Genomic DNA, 22,548 nt, shown 5'->3' with positions numbered 1-22,548 from the left:
AATGCATTCCTCACCTCGGTCAGTTGCAGTTAGAGGCTTCCTTCACAGCAAGCCCAAAGTGAAGTGGTGGGTACAGAATCCTGAACAAGAGTCGCAATTGGCCCTCAGTGGGGGATGCTCCACCAATAGGAAAAAGGCAGCCTGGTTTTGTCAGCAGTTGTTGGGCCAATCCCTCGGACTGGAGGGCATTCTGATTAACTTGTGTGCCGTCCTTGAGCACAAGTTCCCTTTTATGTGGTATGATGATTATATAATATGCACCTGGACATATATATGATGTATATGTGTACAGTGCTGTGAAGCTGCAGCTGACTTTTGGCAGACCCAGCAAGGGGCTTTCAAGGCAAGTGAGAAGCAGAGCTGCCCTTCCTCTGCAGAGCCTTCCTTGGTTGTCTTCCTTCCTGCTGAACTTCTGAGGTCTGATGAGATTTTGCAATACTACACCATTCTGCGTTCCCCACATGTATGATTGTTGTTGTTAGGTGCAAAGTCATGTCCGACCCATCGCGACCCCATGGACAATGATCCTCCAGGCCTTCCTGTCCTCTGCCATTCCCCGGAGTCCATTTAAGTTTGCACCTACTGCTTCAGTGATTCCATCCAGCCACCTCATTCTCTGTCGTCCCCTTCTTCTTTTGCCCTCGATCGCTCCCAGCATTAGGCTCTTCTCCAGGGAGTCCTTCCTTCTCATGCGGTGGCCAAAGTATTTGAGTTTCATCTTCAGGGTCTGGTCTTCTAAGGAGCAGTCAGGGTTGATCTCCTCTAGGACTGACCGGTTTGTTCGCCTTGCAGTCCAAGGGACTCGCAAGAGTCTTCTCCAGCACCAGAGTTCAAAAGCCTCAATTCTTTGACACTCGGCCTTCCTTATGGTCCAACTTTCACAGCCATACATTGCAAATAGGAAGACCATAGCCTTGACTAGACGCACTTTTGTTGGCAGGGTGATGTCTCTGCTTTTTAGGATGCTGTCTAGATTTGCCATAGCTTTCCTCCCCAGGAGCAAGCGTCTTTTAATTTCTTTGCTGCAGTCCCCATCTGCAGTGATCACGGAGCCCAGAAAAATAAAATCTGTCACTATCTCCATTTCTTCCCCATCTATTTGCCAGGAATTGAGAGGGCCATATATACACATATAAAACAAATAAGATAACATTAGCTGTACATTCACTTTTCACCAGCTTTAGAAACAATGTTCTCAGTACTGGAAAAAAATATGTGCAACCAATTCACTCTTTCAACTATTCTAATGGCCAGTCTCACATGACAAAACACAGCTACAATGCTCCGGCCAGTTCTGAGGTGACGTCAGGACCTATGCTTAAAAAGAAGAAAGCACTGCATTGTCCCAAAGAGGCCAAAGCTCTAATAGCAAGAGGAGAGTGATTTTTGGTGAGAAGGAATTGCCATTGCACGAGCACAGAGGACAAACTGTGGACAAGGAATTTAGCATGGGCAAAAGAGAAGTGATGAGATCTGAACCACATATGTGATGTCGTGCAGGTGAAGATAATTAGGAAGGGACCAACATGGTCTGGCCTTCAAAAGTCAGGGTAGGACCTCAACCTTCTTGTCTCTTTATCTGCTCTGGCAGGAGGCGAGCATTGGGAATAACCGATGGAATACACAATCTCGGCACTGTCCGGTGGGAGCTGGCTCTCTGCCTCTTGCTCGCCTGGATCATCTGTTACTTCTGCATCTGGAAGGGAGTCAAGTCTACGGGCAAAGTAGGAGTGCATCTTTGGGCTTTTTCATTCCAAAAATGTATTGATTTGTCCCTTCAGCATCTTCATAGAATTCACAATTACTCTGCACTGTCCGTCTCCCAGGTGCAATACGATGAAATTAATGCCAGTCTCCCTTACAGGGTTCCAGTAAAGATGACCGAGAAAGTATGAGAAGTGGTTTAATAACTGGAATGCGCCATATGAATTGTTGCTATCTTTATTGTCGTTACAGACTCTTGTTTCTTCAAAAAATAGTTTCATTGGAGACTAGCAGAAAGGTGATCTCTGGACCGCCCCCCTCCCAGGAACCCCCTGCATACTGCCTGAAGTGATAAGCATTTGATAGTGACCTTCTCCAATAGGTCAACAAAAATGGAGCCTGATAGCTCCTTTAAGACCAACAAAGATTTATTCAAGGCTCACGCCTTGAATAAATCTTTGTTGGTCTTAAAGGTGCTATTGGACTCCATTTTTGTTGTGATACTTTAGACCAACATGGCTGCCCACTTGAAACTTCTCCCATAGGTGCTAGTGACAGTCAGACCAAAAGACACCCATGTGTCTTGCATTGGTTGATAATCACCCTACAGTGGGCTACTTCCAGCCCTTTTGGAGTCCAGGGGGATTTTAGAAGGTGCAACTGGTAGACATGGTGAGGCACACAAAAATGTACTAGAATTCAGTCCAGTTGCACCTTAGAGACCAGTAACATGATTTCCAGGTTATAATAAGCTTGGAAGAGTCAAAATTCCCTTTGTCAACTCAAAAATTATACCCTGAAAGACTTATTGGCCATTAAAGTGCAATTGAACTTGATTCTGGCTCTTCCAATGAAGACCAACATGGCTACCCACCTAAAAGAACGGACAATGGGCAATGGAAGCTCTACAGGACGCCCTCCGGATCCACCGTCTGCATGCAACCTATATATAGCTCTGATTCTCAGCCTGTGCAGTAGAGATACCATGTACCTTACAGTGCATTTTCTGCTTGTGCTGCGTAGGTCAAGGCAATCAGCAGAAGGACAACATGCGTCATTTGGATCCTTCCATTCTTCTCATCCAGAGTTGGAGCCTTCCTCCACCCAACAGAGCCTTCCTCTAACTGAAAGGAGAAACACTTCTCCTGAAGGTTCTGAGGCTGGAAGGATGCTTCAAACAGACAAGTGGAGTGCTATGATACATGGCTCATTTTTAAAATTAGTTTTAAAGGAGTGTGGACAATAGTTCCTGCCTCTCTCCACCCAACTTTGTTCCATGTGCGTCTTCAGACCCACCAGTACAGCATAGTCTGATTCCAACAGGAGGGGGAAATCGGCAGGAATCTCCACCTCCTTTAAAGAAAACCGAAGCTCTGTAAGGCCTTAGGAGGGTGGTTGTCTGCAGTGTGTTGTGTTTAGTTGAGTGGGCTGGTTGTCTTCTGTTATTGGTCACTGGTGGACTATAGGCCATAACCACCCTCTGTTGCTCACGTCTATTTCAACCATGATCACAGGTTCATGTAGAGGTTTTGGCACACTTCTGAGTATTGCTTGCTTGCAGGTAGTCTACTTCACAGCCACATTTCCTTACGTGATGCTTATTGTTCTGCTGATCCGAGGAGCCACTCTGCCAGGAGCCACGGAAGGGATCCTGTTCTATTTGAAGCCAGACATCTCTAGACTTGCAGATCCTCAGGTGAGTTCATAGCTGATTCTGATCTGATGAAGAAGATTGTGGCAGATGGATTCCACAAGATCAGGGTTCCCATGAACATCTGGAGAGCCAGCTTGGTGTAGTGGTTAGTATCATGCTCTTCTAATCTAGCGAGCTGGATTTGATTCCGCGCTCCCCCACATGTAGCCAGCTGGGTGACCTTGGGCTAGTCACAGCACTGATAAAGCTGTTCTGACCTAGCAGTAATATTAGGGCTCTCTCAGCCTCACCCACCTCACAGGGTGTCTGAAAGGGAAGGCAATTTGAGACTCCTCCTGGTAGAGAAAAGTGGCATATTGAGAAGCAACTCCTTCTTCTTCCTAGCTTACCTTTGGAATCAAATTAGTTAAGAAACAGCATTAAAACTTGACCAAATGAAACTTACAATGTCCAGGCTCAAGGAAATACAACTGTTCTGAAACCGTTGAGGGAAATGGTGACAAATTTGTGAAATGTTAAAAAAGAAATCTGAACACAAGTTAAAAAGTTCATCAGTGTATTCCATATGCCCATGGTAGTGGCCAAACTGTGACTCTCCCAATGTTCATCAACTACAATTCCCACGAGTCCCTGCCAATTGGCCATTCTGACAGGGAGTTGATGAACATTTGGAGAGCCACAGTTTGGCCATCCCTGCTGTATGGTAATTCCATACTTTCCTTATTCATATTTCTGACTCAAGAAAAAAACAACAAGCATTGCATTGAAGTGGACATCAGGAAATGGCCTGTGGTATTTAATGGGTCATACATGCATGCATGTCACTGAGCAGTGGCCAGAGCTGTTATTCAACATTAAATCTCATCCTTTGCACTCATCAGGTCCAACATCCATTCCTTAGCATCTCCAGTTAATAGGATCCCTAGTTTACAGTATTCTCCTCTCTATTGTACTCTCACAACAATTCTGTGAAGTAGGATAGACTCCCTATTCTCTCCCACCTGAGCTTCCAGCGTCCCGATCGCCATTTTCCCCCCTTAAACCAGCCAAAGCAACGAATCAGCGATGCTTCTATGGCTGAAATCCCTCCACAAGGAATTGTCGGTAAAGTTTCCGAGCACAATACAGCCCCCTGTTCGACACTGCACTAATTTCGGCCAGAAGTAGCACTGGGGGGGGGGGGGGGTTAATTTCAGAACGTGTAAACGAATAAGCACCAGCTCCTAAGCCAGCAAAGAAAGTCTTTCTGATACATCGAATGAACGAATATGCGTTGCTACTGGTCTTTTTGTGTTTTTTAAAAAACGTTTTAAAAGAGAAACACGAACACAACAGTTAATTGGCTGCTCTCTTTGATTGACGGCCAGGGGAGGGAGGAAGTGCGAAAAAATATCGCTTCCTTTGTTGCGATTTCGGCGAGACCAGAAACTTGTGCATTGCGATAGCAGCGCTAGTGGGAGAGCCTTTTTTCAATTGAACTGGCTGTGTGTATTATCAAGACCTGCCGCTTTTGCTTCCAGCGCTTTTCAATAGCGCTCAGACCTAGCAAAATGACCCATTGTGCAGAATTGCCCTGAGAGTTTGTGACTGGCCCAATGCTACCCAGCAAGCTTTCATGGCATAAGTGGATCTCCTAGGCCAAGGGTTGCCAAACTGTGGCTCTCCAGATGTCCATGAGCTACAGTTCCCATGAACCTCTGCCTGTGGAATTGTAGTCCATGGACAACAGGAGAGCCACAGTTTGGCCACCCCTGGCCTATGTCCTAGTTCATCATTTTAACCAGTACCCATTGCTGGCTCTCACTATTCATCTGAGGTCAAGATTGCATGATGCAGGACAAGACACTGTAGGCTACCCAGGCGACTCTGTTTTTTCTAAAAACCCTTTCTCGCCTCTCACCTTACAAGCAGCAGCCCTATTTAACAGCCAGCCAGAATCTCACTGGAGCATGACCACTGCTGTTTGGCAGAGCATTTTAAAATATGGCCATGCTAGGTCACAACCACTTAAGACGCAGCAAAAGTGGCTGCTTCCATTAAATATTCAGCACCTGACAGATGGTTTTGCTGAGCCCTAAAGTGAAAATGATTAAGAAAGAGAAAGATAATGTCTCTTCTGATTTACTGGGAGCTGGCTTGAGCTTCTCATGGAGAACGTCAGGAGCTCCCCAGGGGCCGGAGTTCCTGGCAGAAAGGAGCCCTGTAAAGAAAACAGCATTGCTCTGGTATCTGCCAGGCATGGTCAGGAATATCTCGAATGCATCATAGAAATCTTTCTGCATATTTTCTGATTCTGCTAAGCTAGTCATAAAATCCGTTCCTTGTTTTAGGTGTAAGCTTCACTGATACATGATTTATTTTTTAAAATACAACCTTGTGTATGCTGCTCAATGTTAAAGAGATATTTTTGAGAATACGTGGTTGTTCATGAGTATCTGAAGCACTGCCTCTCTGAGTATGCAGCACTGTGCTCAGCCAACTCCAACCTATTGGTGGTCCCTGGCCCCAAAGAAATGTGATTGGCCTCAATCACAGACAGGGCCTTCTCAGCTCTGGTACCAGCCTGGTGGATCAAGCTACCAGCAGAGATTTGGGCCACTATCTAAGTTGGGAAGGGCCCGTAAAATACCACTCTTCCCCCAGGCATATAGATGAGGCCAAAATAAGCCAAAAAGTAAAATTTATATGGACCTCCCTCCCCTCCTTTCTGCTTTCCCACCACTGGAATCTGGAATTTGGAAGCTAGTTCTGAAAGGGACTATGAGTGACATCCTAAGCCCCTACCAGTCGAAATGTATTTAAAATTGATCTCTGATTTTATTGGTTTTAATGGTTTAACTATGAATATGAAGTGTTGTTGTTTTTTAATATGCTGTTCACCACCCCATGCCTGCTTGAAGGGAGGGGCAGTCTACAAATCAAATCAAATAAATAAATACATAAATATGGGACATAAATATGTTTTATTTATGCATTTATTGATTCATCACATTTATAGACTGCCCCTATTGAGCCTGCCATCTCGGGGCTGTTCATAACATGTAAATACAAAACAATACAATACAATACAAGTTAAAATCATGAAAATAGTTAAAAATAGCCAAACAATTGCTGCCATTTGCATTGATCATCTTTCAGGGGTAGACAGTGAGAGCTATCTAGATTGCAGCAGGGGAGGCCATTGATTGACTGATTGGTCGACCAATCAATTGATTACCAGCTCATGGTGGCTTTATGTTGGTATGCTCATTTGTCCAAACAGGCCTCTACCAGACGTCTAGTGGAAGAGCTGCATCTTACAGGCCCTACGGAACTGTGACGTCTTATAGTTCCCTACGGAACTGTGAGAGCCAGCTTGGTGTGGTTAGAAGCACGGACTTCTAATATGGCAAGCCAGATTTGATTCCCTGCTCCTCCTCCATATGCAGCCAGCTGGGTGACCTGGGGCTCACCACAGCACTGATAAAGTTGTTCTGACAGAGCAGGAATATCAGGGCTCTCTCAGCCTCACTTCCCTCACAGGGTGTCTGTTGTGGGGAGAGGAAAGGGAAGGAAAGCTGCTTTGAGACTTCTTTTGTGGCACATAAGAACCAACTGTTCTTCTTCCTCCTCTAAAACCACTTAAACAGAGGAGTTCTTGCAAGTAAAGAGTGCTGTTTTTGGATGCTAGACACTGCAAGCTACCCACAGACTGCCAATCACTTGCTATTTCCAGTTTATCCAAAATGGCAGGCTAAGGGGAAGGTGGACAATAGGCCATAACCTTTAAAGGAAGTGAAAATGACACAAAGGGAAATCGTGGGACAATACAGCAATAACCTCCCCCCCCCCCCCGGAAACCACATAGCTCAACAATCGTACATATACTCCAAGAAAACTGACTTCAACTGCACTAAATGTATTTCAATCTTTCCTTTAATCTGGATGAAAAAGTACATCTTCACAGCGCCAAGCAGAGTTGAGATTTAAAAATATGTTCCCTTTAGCATCACGGAACAGAGTGAGTAAGAGAACTAGCACTCTAGATATGATCCAGTTTCATAAGTCTTCCTCAGCTCATTCATAAAATACACATGGCCTCACAAAGTCAAACTGAGCACATGGTCTCTCAGACAACAAGAAAGGGCTGTCAAAAAGAGTGACAGAACAAAACAGGTTTATAATCTATTAAAAAAAATTTGTAAGGAAGGGAAGGAGGAGTGAGATCATCAGAGGAGGAGTGGAAAGGGAGGGGGAAAGTGAGAAAAGTGAAAACAACAAATGAAAAACAGAAGAAGACAAAGAGAAAAAATAGGGTTTTGTATTATGCATTAAGTATTATAAACAATTATATTGGGGGAAGAAAAAAAAAAGACAAAAGGCCAGGAGAAAAAAGGGGAGGAGGTGTATTTTCCAGAGCCATAACTGTTGGATTTCTAAAATTCATCTGGAAATCAACATCCTTTCCTTGGTCCAGGTATGGATGGATGCAGGCACTCAGATCTTCTTCTCTTACGCTATCTGCCAGGGATGCCTGACAGCTCTGGGCAGCTACAACAAATACAACAACAATTGCTACAGGTGAGAATGCCTCCTAAGTTACCCCATACACTTGCTACTGACATCTTTGGAACTCATTGCCTCTGTACACCCCTTTCGTTCACGTGGACGTCTGCACTCTGTGGTTCCTCAGCCAGTTAAATTCTACCGTGGGAATATTTTCTAGAACTTAATATCCATCAGTGTTTTTCTCATTATTTCCACCCCTGGTCACAGTGATTTCTTTTGCATTATCCAAATCACATAATTGCTCCCTTGGGGAAAATCAATGTCTCCTTCCTCTGTGTGGAGATTTGTGTACCAAATAGTAATCGTCTCCATTAGTTTTGCAAAGGCAATTCTGTTAAGAAGATATGATTTCCTTTCCCCTTTCTGTACAGGCTGTAATATCCATATTGAGTGTTGTTCTGGCCTGCTGTCCTTTGTTTCCGAACACATCTTTTGCCACTAGCAGCAATTGTTTTGTCACTTGGACCACGTCCTCAGCATGGGAGAGTTCACGTCTAGAGTATAGCCGCAGGCCCACTGCATTCTCTGAGGTTGTCCACCTGTCTTGAGGTATACCCAACACACCTCCATGGAGTTCATCTCCAACTAAGTGATGATCTATTAAGTCAGGGACTATTGATTCAGGCATGCAACGTGCCCTGCTTCAAAACCATATTCTCCAGGTTCACTCTCCAGGTATACAAACATACATTTAGCCCCACGTACTAATGCTAGTGCTGTCTTGGAATCATAATCATAGAGTTGGAGGGGACCTCCAGGGTCATCTAGTCCAACCCCTGCACAATGCGGGAACTCACAACTACCTGCCCACCTACACTGATCCCAGTTTCATGCCCAAGTGATTCCCAAGTCGTGTCCAACTGGATACAATGGGGTTTTACTTGTGCGACAGCTTACATGTTTTTTTTTTCATAAGCATTTCTGCTAACATACTTATTGGCTTGGAGCCACATGTGGTTCGTGGGCAAGCCCCTTGTGTCTGTTCTGAGCACTGTTCCTCAATACGGTACTTGCCTGATGTTTCAGAAAATTAGGCAGGGCCCTTCCTTGGTGGGGCTTGTGTTGGACAGGTAGAGATGCCAACCTCCAAATGAGAACTGGGGATCCCCTGGAATTGCAGCTTATCTCCTGGCAATCGAGATCAGTTCCCTTGAAGAAAACAGCCGCTTAGAAGGTGGTCTGTAGGGGATTATACCCCACTGAAGTTCCACCCCTCCCCAAACCCTGCCCTCTGCAGGCTTCACCCCCAACGTCTCCAGGTTTTTCCCAACTCAGAGCCGGCAACCCTATTTGACTTGCACCTTGAGACAGCCACAGCTGGAGGAACAGCCAAGTTGTGAGTCTCCCTGAGTTGCAGGCCTCATATCTGGGATGAGAGTAAAGGTGACTTCTGGTTCACGGTAATTACAAATGGCCCTGACTTTGGGCCTAGTCTGCACACAATAGATAATGCACTTTCAATGCACTTTAGATTTTCTGTAGATTTTCCTGTTCTGCACAGGAGAATCCAGCTGCCAAAGCACATTGAAAGTGCATTATCCTATGTGTGCAGACTAGGCCTTGGATAGCCTAAGCTACCCCAATCTGGTCAGATATTGGAAGCTAAGCAGGGACAGCCCTGGTCAGTATTTGGATGGGAGACGTCCAAGGTAGAAGCAGGCAATGGCAAAACACCTCCTGAAGTCTCTTGCCTTCAAACCCAGTGGGGTTGCCATCATTGGCTGTGACTAGACAGCACTCCCCCCTCCCCCAAGTGAAGTTGTGGCTCCCCATGAGCCAAGGAAGAAATGAAGATGATGATGATGTTAGCCGTTCAGCCATGTCCAACTTTGGGCCATCCTATGGCTCAGTTGTCTCCACATCTTTCACTCTTGCACTGCTTCTTTCAGTTGTGTAATGCTCTGGCCAGTGTCCATGTTGATCATATCTAACCACCGTGGTCTTTGTCGGCCTGGTTACCACTGACCAATCTTGGCATAATTGCCCTCTCCTCTGATTTAGGTTGCATGGTATGGCCAAAGTAAGATACTGTCCAGGGGATCCACAGAAGGCTTCTCCCGCACCAGAGTTCAAACGAATCGATTCTTCTCTCGTCCGATTTCTTCATCGTCCAACTTTCACAGCCATAAGTGGCTACTGGGAAAATGATAGACTGAACTCATCTACGTTTGGTAATCAGGCTTATGTCCTTGCATTCCCATGCTCGGTTCAAGCTTATCGTTGCTGAGCGACCCAGAGCAATCAAGGAACGAATACTACAGGGCTAACGGAATCGCATTAACACTAGCAGAATAGGACCATAGGCGACACATGTGCACATATATCAGAAAGCTGAACAGCAACATCCTTGTGAAGAGCAGCAACCATTGCAATAATGAGCATTGTTTTCTCTCTCTTCCTGGGTTTTCCCCAACAGGGACTGCTTCATGCTCTGCTTCCTAAACAGCGCCACCAGCTTTGTAGCCGGCTTTGCCATTTTCTCCGTCTTGGGTTTCATGGCGCAAGAACAGGGAGTGTCCATCTCAGAAGTGGCTGAATCTGGTAAGCATGTGGACAGTGGCAAATCCTTGCAGTCCTGCTACGGGGACCGTGGGAAATCGGACTGGCTTTTTAGGAAGAGGCATCTGCCAATAACCCCGAGCAGAATTGCCTAAGCTGTCGGTGATGTTGATGGGAAAATCTGTGATAATTGTCGATAGACTAATTCTCTTCTTTGACCTCCGTATGTTTAATAGATAGTGGTTATTTTTCAGGCTATATTTTCCAAGCCTAGACTGCATTCATTCCAGCCACGGAATTCCTTGTCCCATTCTAGTAACACCTACACCCTTCGGTACTACAGTTCAGTGGAGGGTGCCCCATAGGGTGACTCCCATTATCATTGAGTGAAGGAATATGGTAGAGGTGGCCAAACTGTGGCTCTCCAGATGGCCATGGACTACAATCACCATGAGCCCCTGCCAAGCGGCCATGCTGGCAGGGGATCATGGTAAGTGTGGTCCATGAACATCTTGGAGAGCCACAGTTTGGCCACCCCTGGAGCATAGCACACATATACTGAAAGCTCACCAGCCAGAGTGTGCCCTGCACAAGATGTTTCTGATATGTGTGGTTGCCATTTCATGTAAATATGGTAAATTTTCCATGTGCATCCAATTCTGGTACATGCAGATAACCAGGGGTGTTTTTTGGGTATACAAAGCTGAACATGGTTGGGAAATCTGCATGTTTTTCTATTCATATGAAATGGTGAAAACGCGATGAGTAACACGTGTTCCCTGTGGTGGGCTCCCAACATGCGTGGTTTGTAACATCTTAAGAAAGGCTATTATCCCATAGGCGTCCTTTGAAAAAAAGATGTGGGATACTGACCTAGATACTGACCCCCTCAGGCAGGGGTCCCAGGCTTTTCTGCCTGTGGGCATCTTTGGAATTCTGGCAAAGGGCAGAGGGCACAATCACAGAATGGCTGCCACAGGAGGTGGAGTCAATCACAGAACAGGTGCAGCCATCCACAAAATGTCAGGGAGCAAGGTTTTAGACAACTATAATAGTAACTCTGGCAGTAACATTTGCAGCAGATGTGCTGTTTAATGGAATACCTTTTAATTTGTACAGCCAATCAGGACAGAGCTCTGCTGGGAAAAAGCCCCTCCCCCCAGCCCACACTTTCTAAAACCACTTATTGGGCACCAGGAAAGGAGTCAGTGGGGACTACATTGGGGACTAGTATCTGCCACTAGTATCTGCCTATCCCTCAAGCATGGCACTTCTTGGGACCCTTTTGCCCCTCGAGCCTAGCGGGGTTTACTTTGAGGTATATTCCAATCCTTGCTAATCCAAGTTTCTTGGAAGAAAGTTGGAAAAGCACCAAAGGGAAAATTCCACAGACAACCTGGGGAACAGGATGTGGATGGAAAAAAATAAAGCTTTTTACCCAGTTCAACTCTACGTTAGTGTTAAAACATGTGTGTCCAGTTTGCATGCTGTAGGGTGTTAGTGGTAGGGGGCACCTGTTTTTACCCGTGTTTTGTTTGATTGGCAGGTCCTGGCCTAGCATTCATTGCCTACCCAAAAGCAGTAACCATGATGCCCATCTCTCAGCTCTGGTCCTGCTTATTCTTCCTGATGTTGATCTTCTTGGGGCTGGACAGTCAGGTATGCGGAGAATATTTCCACATTCAGGCCTTGCATTCTGCCATTGACAATATAAATGGGAGCTGCATAAGAAGGTCTGGCATGAATAGATGACAAAACCCAATCAGTTACCCGGACAGGAAACATTGCAGGGAATGAAGAGTTGGGTCAGCATGAGATGCATTTCAGGGAGAGTCAGTGTGGTCTAGGAGTTAGAGTGGGGTGCATCAAGTTTGTTGTTTTTTATGGATTGTCCATGGGGTCCCGATGGGTCGGACACGACTTCGTACCTAACAACAACAAATGGATTTTGAAATCAAGCACCACCATGACCGTTTATGCAATGGGCACTTTACTGCCCCAGCTCTCGTGCAGGAACACAAATAGAGGGCAGATGAGGTGCACCAGGCAAAATGCTCCCCCGTGTGGGTGCAGGAAGAGGTGGGGCCACTTGCCATGATTAAAACTCCAGCCTTCAACCCAGCATGAAACCTCCAGTGCATAAACGGTCCATAAAATGCTCACCAAGGGGTGTGGGGGCAGTGCAACTAGTCCTTCAATGGTTGCTACGGGGGCTGGGGGGGAGGGTGACTCACAACATTTTGAAAGGTTCCAAACCAAGGAAGTTAATTTTCTCAAATATCAAAAATCCCTGTTGGGCAGAAGCCAATCCTGCACGTAAAAGGAGTAGGATGGAGTGCTCATTTCTTTTATTTAAAGAGAGGATTTTTAAAAATAAAGGATGAGCATTCAAAATGTGTCTTTCCTCATCAGCAGTGTGAAAAGGTGTGGCCCTTTCTACCTCCTCAAAATTCAATAACTTCCTTCTGCTGCATGTTTGGACCAAGGCTGAGTCAGGCTGCCTCTGCCTGTAATAACCTGAACAGGTCTTTCTCATGCTGCTATCTCAGGCTCTTTCTGTGGGTAATGCTTTCCTGTGGGTAAGGCCCATTGACTCCTTGCCTCCATGGCAGAGCATCTGCGTTCCCTCCACAAGGTCCCAGGCCCATGCTCCAGCATCTCCAGGCAGCAGGCGGTGTGAAAGACCTTTGCCTGTGACTCTGCAGCACTGCGGCCGGTCTAAGGAGACAACGTTGACCAAGGTTCTAATTCAGTATAATGCAGCTTCTCGTACTCATATGTGACTGTGCCTAAGAATTCGTGCATGCAAACCATGTGCACCAAGAACAATAGAAAGCCTTGCCTATGTTAGCATCCTACTTCTTCAGCTTGTGCCAAGGAAACTGTATGCATCTTTCATTGTACAAAAGATTCAAGCCCTCAACAGTGCTTTTGGTGAGGCTTTATACTGAATCAGTCCATAGTTCCATCAAAGTCAGTACTGTCTTCTCATTGTGGCAGCCTCTCTCCAGGATCTCAGGTCTTTGGTCTGATCTGATACTTAACTGGAGATGCCAGAGCTTGAACCTGGGACATTCTGGGTGCCAGCCAGATACTGTGCCGCTGAGCCACAGTTCCTCCCCCTAAACGTATTTATTTTATTTATTTATTTTTGGATTTATATCCCGCCTCTCCTGACAATGTCAGCTCGAGGCGGCTTACAGAATAAAACAGCCAAATAGTCCCATAAGACCATAAAACAAAATCAGCAATGCCCATCAACCCTTCTGTTAACAATTTAAAACAATAAGATGGCGATGTAAAATCCAGACATGCCCCCAATAACTTCACTGCTCCCAAATCCAGCCGCCAATGTGGCCCACGATGATGCCTTGAAAAGCTTTGCTTGCAGTGCTGTACCACAACCCACGTGTCCCATATGCTGGTCATTGCATCTGAATGATTGCTACAGGGTTCTCATTTGCCTGCTTATGGCCAGAGACTTCCAGGTTATTTGCGACCCTTCCCCACTGATGCTCACCGGATCAGTGGGCAGAAACAGGTGCTAAATGAAGGGAAGGGGATTGTCCTGGAGAGAAAATGTTCAAAGAAAAATAAGACTTCATCTGTTTACAGGACCATAGAGTTGCCGGTGATTCCTAGAGCTACTCATGCCACTTCTGAGTAGCTCTAGGAGTTACCATGAAATTTATGGTCAGAACTTCCTATAAGTAGGAATCTTATTGTTGTTTTTAATTTTTTCCCCCTCATGATGCTGCCCCACCCCTTCCAGCTGCCAGAAAATAAAAGGCTGGTGGGAAGAAAGGCAGAGAAAGACCATTTCTGAAGTCTGTTTTCTTCCCTGATACAATTTCTTCCACAGTTTGTCTGTGTTGAGAGCTTGGTGACAGCCATTGTGGACCTGTTTCCGGAAATCTTTCGCAAGAAGGGGCGGAGAGAACTGCTGATCCTGAGCATTGCAGTGATCTGCTACCTGCTTGGCTTGCTCCTGGTTACTGAGGTGAGAAGCAGAGCTCTGTGGGGGGGTGGTAAACAAGAGTGGTCATGGAGGAAGTCTGTCAAAACTATTATTATTATCATTATTATTAATAATAATTTATTTGATTTATATCCTGCCGTTCCCGATAGACTGCAATATTCAAAGATATTCAGAGGTGCTCTCCAGATCTGAATAAATCATACAAATGTTCAATAGAAGCTGTTAGTTTTTTGGTCAATAAAGTTTTTCATAGGTACAGCCCAACAGGCAGAAGTCTGATAGGAGTTCATGTTGAGAGGCAACAAAGAATGACCCAGAATAAACCAGCTTGCTATCCTGGGTGAATGTCAGGTCCAAAACACTGAACTGAGATGTGTGGGGTGTTTTTATACCCAAAAAGGTATCCTGGGGCTAGGCTTGCATAATTAGTGTTTAGGAAAATGGGTTGCTAGCGTGAGACCAAGAAGTCGAGAGACTCTGCTAATGGGTGAACCGGTCTTTGACAAAGAAGCCTTAATTGGCTTACTGGGGAATCCTCCAGTGTTGATGTAAAGAACAGGGTGTTTCTTAGGTGTTCACAGTCTGAAAAGGCATTTTAGGTGTGGTGAACCCACCTTACTGAGAGTTTGATCTGCCGTTAACTAAGGGTGGGGAAAATGGTCAAAAGGATGATTTCATGGGGAACAGACATTAAATGACACAATACTTTCAGATATTTGCTGTCCATCATATAAATAAAACTTCTAGTTCAGCCTTTCTCAACTGTTTTACCATTAAGAACCCCCTGAAACAATTTTCAGGCTTCAAGAAACTCTAGAAGTAGGGCGATTGTGCAGAATATGGTTGGGAAGCTTAGTTGTGTGCCTGCCCAGCCAGGGACCCTCTCCTTCCTATACCCTCAAGGTTCATCATTGGACATTTTGGGAGATGAGAAAAGGTTGACATAACTGCATATCACCCAAGATTCCAGGGCCTTTCCTTTCATTAAACCTGGTTGTGAAAGCTTGTTCTAGATCAGTGGTCCCCAACCTTTTTATCACCGGGGACCGGTCAATGCTTGACAATTTTACTGAGGCCTGGGGGGGGGGGTAGTCTTTTGCTGAGGGACGTCACTGCTGCCTTGAGCCCCTACTCCGCTTGCTTTCCTGCCGGCGTTCCTGACTTCCTGCCACCTGCTAGGGGGCGCTGCCAGCAGCAGCTGCGCAGTGCCACACCGAGGGGGAGCCCCAGCCATGGCAGCAGCTGGAGAGCACCAAAGGTGAGCCGGCAGCAGAGTGGCAAGACAGCCCCTGAGGCAGCAACCGGGGAGGAGGACGAGGAGGAGCCGCGGCCTGGTACCAACTGATCTACGGACCAGTCCCAGTCCCCGGACCGGGGGTTGGGGACCACTGTTCTAGATGATTACTCAGTGGTTTTGACCTGAAAAGAGAGACAAGACAAGCCAGCCAGGAATATTGTAGAGCAAGCTGCCAGGTTTTTCACTATAATAAGAAGTCAAAAATCGAAATCAAAATGGCACAAATGTAATAGTCTTTTTTCTTATGAAATGAATATATTTCTAATTTTCAACAAAATATCACATTTCTCCATGAATATGAACCAATAATACGTTTTACCTAGGCAAAGGCTCTCCCTTCCGCTGGGGTCATTTATCCTCACATGTCCAATTGTGATATTTTGTTCAGATATTGACTGTCAATCACTGACAGAAACACTGAAAGTGGGATAAGCACACCTGGGAGCCCGTTCTGGTTGCCCGCATCTGGAATTTATGGATACTGATAAGAAAATATACTTTATTACATTTGTGCCATTTAGATTTAGATTTTTTACTTTTTATTGTTCGCAAGAAATCTACGAGGTTTTTCGCTATGGCAGGAGCCATTCTTAGACCAGCAGTTAAGTAAAAACAAACAAAATTGCTGGTGGGCAGTTGGTGTGACATCACTTCCGTGGAAATCCAGAGGAAATCCAGAATTTCCAGAAACTCTATGGTTTCTACGCCCCCCATCCCCCTGGACTGCTACTTCCATGGAAATCCAGAAGGGAATTTCCAGAAACTCTATGGTTTCTACGCCCCCATCTCCCCCTGGTAACCTTAGCTGGAGAGGACTGAGGTGATGCTGGTTTTACGGCTCAGGTGACACCATGTCCCTGAGATGATGCTGTGTCAACATGCCCAGCAGCATCAAGGGTGGATCTTCAGCGGGACCAGCCTGGTATAAAGCATGCAAGGGCTTATTTAAGCCTGATTTGCAAAATGAGGAACCACCTGAAGGCGTGACTGGAGCGGTCATCTTGGGAAACATGAGACAGAGGGTCTCTCTTTAGTTAAAGCCCAGTGCAAAAACCTTCAGACCTCATTCTAGTTTTGTTTTTAGCACTGACTGTTTCTGTGCCCTGCTGTGGAGTGTGGCTAGACTGATAAATAAAATCCATGTTTAAAATGACTGGTGATCGTAGCAGGATTGGGAGGGGGAGACTCGATAGAGTCTAAGTAACTGGACGGTTGTCCCTCTCCTCTGAGAAAGATGACAGCTGCTTTGTTGAAAATACATGATGAGATGCAGGAGGAAAGCATCATAGACCTAAGGGATTATGTAAATGCCACCGCCGTGATCTTTCCCGTAAGGAGAAAAGTTCTTGCAAGACATATCTTTCTTTGCAAAGGGCCTTCTTCTTATTGCTTCCCCGCTTCTTCCTTTTGCAGGGTGGAATGTATGTTTTCCAGCTGTTTGATTACTATGCAGCCAGCGGAACTTGCCTACTCTTCCTGGCCATCTTTGAAGTGGTTTGCGTTGGATGGGTTTATGGTAAGTCAGTCGCATTCGCCTGTTCTTCCAAATTGAAGGCAAGAGCTGTACCATGGGCCCACTCATCCAGCAGGAGGGCCTGAGAAACAGAGACCAAAGGACATGCAGCCCATTACAGAGCAGCATTCTCAAATTGGTGATTCAACAGAGAGCGGCAACCAATCCTGGCTCTCTGGTCCATGAAGCTGCGTGAGGCGCATTTCCAAACACATGTTTATCTCAGTCACACACAACATTTTTTTAGGTGTAAAAAGAGGTATGTGAAGGGATGGTGCGTGCTTTGGAAAGGTGAGTCCTTGGGTAAAAATCCAGACAAAGTGGGAGAGCTGCAATCAAGATTTCTTGCATTTTTTTAGGATCATGGAGGGACGGATGAGTTACCCTTCTTCTTTTATGCCGTTTACCCTGTCTCAGTACACTCCTTGGAGAGGATATCTGTCTGACACGGGAAACACTTTCAAAAGCCTACGGGTATCCGAAGAAGCGAGCAATGGCCCACAGAAGCTCAGAGCCTGCCACAAATTTTGGTAGTCTTGAAAGTGCTACTGGATTCTTGTTCTTTTCTATTGCTCTGGATACCTGTGTGTGTTTTTCCTGCACAGAAAATAGAAACCTGGAGGGACAAAGAGCACAGCAGGGAGGGGAGAAATGGTTAATCTCCCAGCAATGTCGCCCTGATCTGGTTCTCTTTTTCGCACATACATATACATGCGCACAAATATCTACTTTTACTGTTGTTAAAACGTTTGTGGGGGGAACTATGTTATTAAAATGAGACCACAATAGAAGAAGAGTTGGTTTTTATACCCCGCTTTTCACTACCTGAGGGAGTCTCAAAGCGGATTACAATTGCCTTCCTCTCCCCTCTCCCTGTGAGTTAGGTGAGGCTCAGAGAGCTCTGAAAGAACTGTGACTGGCCCAGGGTCATGCAGCTGGCTGCAGATAGAGGAGAAGGGGGGAATCAAACCCAGCTCTCCATATTAGAGGCTGCCATTCTTAACCACTACATCAAGCTGACCCACATCATAACACTCTCATAATTTGGGTCCAATTATATCTCAGATGTAACTCCGTTTGGCTCAGTGGTATTCAGACCCTCCTAATCCGTCATCCAAAGTGGTTCATCTGGAACTGAGTGATACAGAGACAGACTTGTGGAGACATAAATGCTTCTGGCTGTTCCAAGTTAAACTCACAAGGTGTTCTTTGCAATTCTGAACCCTAAAGTTAATAAAGGGAAGGGCTGTGGCTCGGTGGTAGAGCATTCGCTGGGCATGCAGAAGGTCCCAGGTTCAATCCTTGGCATTCCCTGCTAAAAGGATCATAGAGTTGGAAGGTACCTCCAGAGTCATCTAGTCCAACCCACTGCAGAGTGCAGGAACTCACAACTACCTGCCCACCCACAGTGACCCCAATTCCATGCCCAAAGATCTCCAGAATTCAGCCTGGCCTGGAGGAAATTCACCTACCATCCCACAGTGGCAATCAGCAATTCCCTGGATAAGCAAGAAAGGGCCGCAAGAGATAAACACTGGCACATCCCTTCTTGCCCACCCACTCACCATCTGCCTCAGTTTATAAAATCAGAATTTCTGTCAGATGACTATCTAGCCTCTGCTTCAAAACTTCCAAAGAAGGAAAACCCACCACCTCCCGAGGAAGCCTGTTCCACTGAGGAACCACTCTAACTGTCGAGAACTTCCGGATGTTTAGCTGAAAATTCCTTTGAATTCATTTCAACCCACTGGTTCTGGTCCACCCCTTTGGGGCAAGAGAGAACAACTCTGCACCATCTTCTACACGACAGCCCTTAAAGTACTTGAAGATGGTTATCATATCACCTCTTAGTCGTCTTCTCTCCAGGTTAAACAGACCAAGCTCCTTCCACCTTTCCTCATAGGACTTGGTCTCCAAACCAAGATGACAGGTGATGTGAAAGACCTCCACCTGAACCCCTGGAGAGCTACTGCCCATCTGATTAGATGATACAGACATGGATGGACCAATGGCCTGATGAAATTTTAAAGAAATCTTTTAGATATATTGGTAAGGACGATTAATATGGGGAGGTGTCATAGTGGCTCAATGGCAGAGTACATGCTTGGCATGCAGAAGATCTTCCACTTAGTTCCTGCCATCTCCCCTTAAAGGGTTTCAGGTAGCAGGTCTTTTGCTACCTGATAGCGACGGTCAGTTTGGATCAGTGGTTTTGACATGTTAAGACAGCCTCAGCAGCTCCTCTCCCATCCCTTAAGTAATTGCTGGCATCTGCAGCAATTACTTATGCCAAAGAGAGACTTCAGCAAGTCAAACCAAGAATTCATAGCTGCTTTCTAAGGGGTTGCAGCAGCTGGAAATCATCGTGGAGGGTTCCCCCGGCTGGCCGTGTGCAAGCTTACACATTTCTGCAGAACTGAAATGTGAGATCTTTGTTTGGTAGATTAAAAAAAAAAAAATTCTGCTCCAAACCTCTCCTTCACCCTACGGGGCCTGCTTTGAAAAATGATGCATACATGGCATGAAATACTAGCTAGGTAGGTTAATACCCCCAAAGCCCAGGAAATGCTGTTTCTCCCCCTCCCCCCACTCTCCCAATCTGTAGACCAGCAGCCCAAATCCTCTCTGCTTACACCTCCGGAATATTATAGCAAGCGTCATGAATAAAGACACATGTTCCAGATTTGCCCGTTGCCAGCCCTGACGACGCCACCCACGGCCTGGCAGCTTTCCCCCTGCCTGCCAAAGCCATCGTCGTCTCAAAACCTGGAGGATTTCCTGCGCACAGCTTTATTTCCATGAAAGGATCGCTGCGGTTTCCACCCTGCTTGCTTGCTTACTTGCTTGCCGCTGCAGTTGCCAAAGGGAAGAGCCTGGCAGGACTGGGGAGGCAAACACAATCTCACCTCTTGGCATACAGTGAGACTTCGAGCCAGATGCTGAAACAGTGCTGCAGAGGGAGGGGAATTAACACACAGCCACAGTATACATTGTTGGAGGGAGCCCTGGGCATTGGAGTAGGGGTGGGGGATGCTGCATTGCTCTGAGTATGTACAGATGTTATCTCCTTGACTGGGAGGCCTCTCTTTGTCTCATCCCGGGAGCTGCCCTCGGTCTCCTCCTCTCAGGCTTTGTCCTCTCACTCACTTCACATGGCCTTCCATGGATATAGTTGTTTCTGCGGGTCTCCCCTGTATAGACAATGCCAGTTTGGCGTAGTGGTTAGGAGTGCGGACTTCTAACCTGGCGAGCCGGGTTTGATTCCCTGCTCCCCCAGCTGGGTGGCCTTGGGCTTGCCACAGCACTGAGAAAGTTTTTCCGACCAAACAGAAATATCAGGGCACTCTCAGCCTCGCCCACCTCACAGGGTGTCTGTTGTGGGGAGAGGAAAGGGAAGGCGAATATAAGCCGCACTGAGACTCCTTCGGGTAGAGAAAAGCGGCATAGAAGAACCAACTCTTTTTCTTCGTACTCCCACACACATGATACTGGACAAGCTAGTCATTTGTGATCGGGGAAGTAGAAGAAGAGTTGGCTTTTATACCCCACTTTTCACTGCCCAAAGGAGTCTCAAAGTTGCTTACTATCGCTTTCCCCCCCTCTTCCCTCGATAGGCACCGCACGAGGTAGGTGGGGCTGAAAGAGCTCTGACAGGACTGCTCTGTGAGAACTGCGCTATCAGGGCTGGGGCGAGCCCAACGTCACCCAGCTAGCTGCCTGCGGAGGAGCCAGTAAACAGGCCTGGCTCGCCAGATAGGAAGTCGCCATTCTTAGCCATGACTCCAGGCTTCTTCTTCTTCCTCTTCTCCCTCTCCCTCTCCCTCTCCCTCTCCCTCTCCCTCTCCCTCTCCCTCTCCCTCTCCCTCTCCCTCTCCCTCTCCCTCTCCCTCCTCTTCTTCTTCCTCTTCTTCCTCTTCTTCCTCTCCCTCTCCCTCTTCCTCTTCTTCTTCTTCCTCTTCTTCTTCTTGCAATATACTTCTTGGGAGATTTATTCACTGCATTCAGCATCATGCATCTACGACTGGGCAAAACTCTGCGACGTTAAACCGAATATCACACCATACATCTCGGATAAACAGTTTATCTCCCGTTGGAAGGAAATTGGGTTAAAGAGATTAGATTATGAAGGCTGTCCTTTGGGTGAAAGGATGCTCAGGGCAACCTTGGAGGTGACCTTGAAATGAATCCTTGGCCTGTTTCCTGGATCTTCGAATAAACCTCTGTATCCTTCTTGTCCAAGTTCGCTCAAGCAGACCCATTCAGAGACAGGGAGCTGGCGTGGCAGGAGAGCTGAGAGTGGGAGCTCTGTACAAGAGAAGCCTCCATGTTTCACCTTAGCCAAAAAACACCCCTGGGTGAGCTGAGGGAAGGATGTTGAGGGAAGGATGCTGAGGGAAGGATGCTGCTACACCCACAGACTCCTGCCAGTGGGTAACTCGGACCTATATTTCAGTTCTATTGTCGGGGGTACAAAGATAATGAATTGTACATCCTTTGAGTGTTTGATTCATGGAATAAAATGCTAAATATCTGAGGGACCTAGTCTCTGAGAACATCCCCCAAAGAGCACTCTGCCGTTCCCACAGCCCAGGAAAACGTTTCTCGGGAGCTAAACGAAAAAGGTTTACTGAGGATCACTAAGCCCAGTTCACTTTAATCAACTATTAAGATACTTTCACCATGCAATCCTGTACAGAGTTACCCCCTCCTAAGCCCTTTGATGAACCCCCCCCCCATAGTTTCCAAGATGCTCATGGGAAAAGTGGGTGCAGAAATATTCTTAAATAAGTATGGAATGGTTTAGAAGGATGTAACTCTGGCTGGGGCTGCCCTCAATGCGCCCTCTTGCTTCATACATATAAAATATGTCTGAGGGACATATTTTAATGGGTTTTCCCCCCTAGTAAGGTATAATAGAGACCACTCAAGATTGAATTTAGCCTGCCTCTGCTGTGAGCAATATGAACTCAAGGCCAAGCCAGATGGAAGGGCTGGATTTGATGAACTGATCTTATTTCCAGTACATTTTCTTTTTCGTAAATAAGCGTTCCCGAGAGGTCCTGATAGAGGCTGTGATGTGTGGAGGGTTTTTATTTTTTGCTTTTTCCCTGCCTATTCCATTTTCCTTATTCGAAATGGGCCACTGAACCACTGTTGCAGTATGTTGCCTGCCTGATTATTATAGTTGGTTGGCGATAAAGCACTCCTTCTCCACTGTCCCAATCCCAACCAGCATCTCCTGCACCTACCATGTGTAGAAGACCAACTGGCTGGAGTTCTGATCACAAATAGGACAGCATCTTGCCTGGGAGAGCTCTCAGCTTTCCGCAAGGCCTGCAAGATGGAGCTCTTCC

The 22,548-nt window shown here is 46.3% G+C and overlaps 1 protein-coding gene across 1 annotated transcript in view; it reads left to right on the top strand.

The window, feature by feature from the left end:
- Nucleotides 1–22,548, top strand: part of LOC143838539 (sodium- and chloride-dependent betaine transporter-like) — a 79,429-nt gene that overhangs the window by 32,859 nt on the left and 24,022 nt on the right. Inside the window, exons 6-12 of the mRNA XM_077339976.1 lie at nucleotides 1,592–1,724; nucleotides 3,266–3,400; nucleotides 7,815–7,918; nucleotides 10,323–10,447; nucleotides 11,952–12,064; nucleotides 14,268–14,405; nucleotides 17,095–17,197. Of these exons, the coding sequence (XP_077196091.1) occupies nucleotides 1,592–1,724; nucleotides 3,266–3,400; nucleotides 7,815–7,918; nucleotides 10,323–10,447; nucleotides 11,952–12,064; nucleotides 14,268–14,405; nucleotides 17,095–17,197 (851 nt within the window). The remainder of the gene's footprint in view (nucleotides 1–1,591; nucleotides 1,725–3,265; nucleotides 3,401–7,814; nucleotides 7,919–10,322; nucleotides 10,448–11,951; nucleotides 12,065–14,267; nucleotides 14,406–17,094; nucleotides 17,198–22,548) is intronic.

The sequence above is a fragment of the Paroedura picta genome, chromosome 5, assembly GCF_049243985.1.
Source record: "Paroedura picta isolate Pp20150507F chromosome 5, Ppicta_v3.0, whole genome shotgun sequence".
Taxonomy (NCBI): Eukaryota; Metazoa; Chordata; class Lepidosauria; order Squamata; family Gekkonidae; genus Paroedura; species Paroedura picta.
Note: the sequence above shows the minus strand (reverse complement) of the source record. Positions and strands in the feature narration are given on the sequence as shown.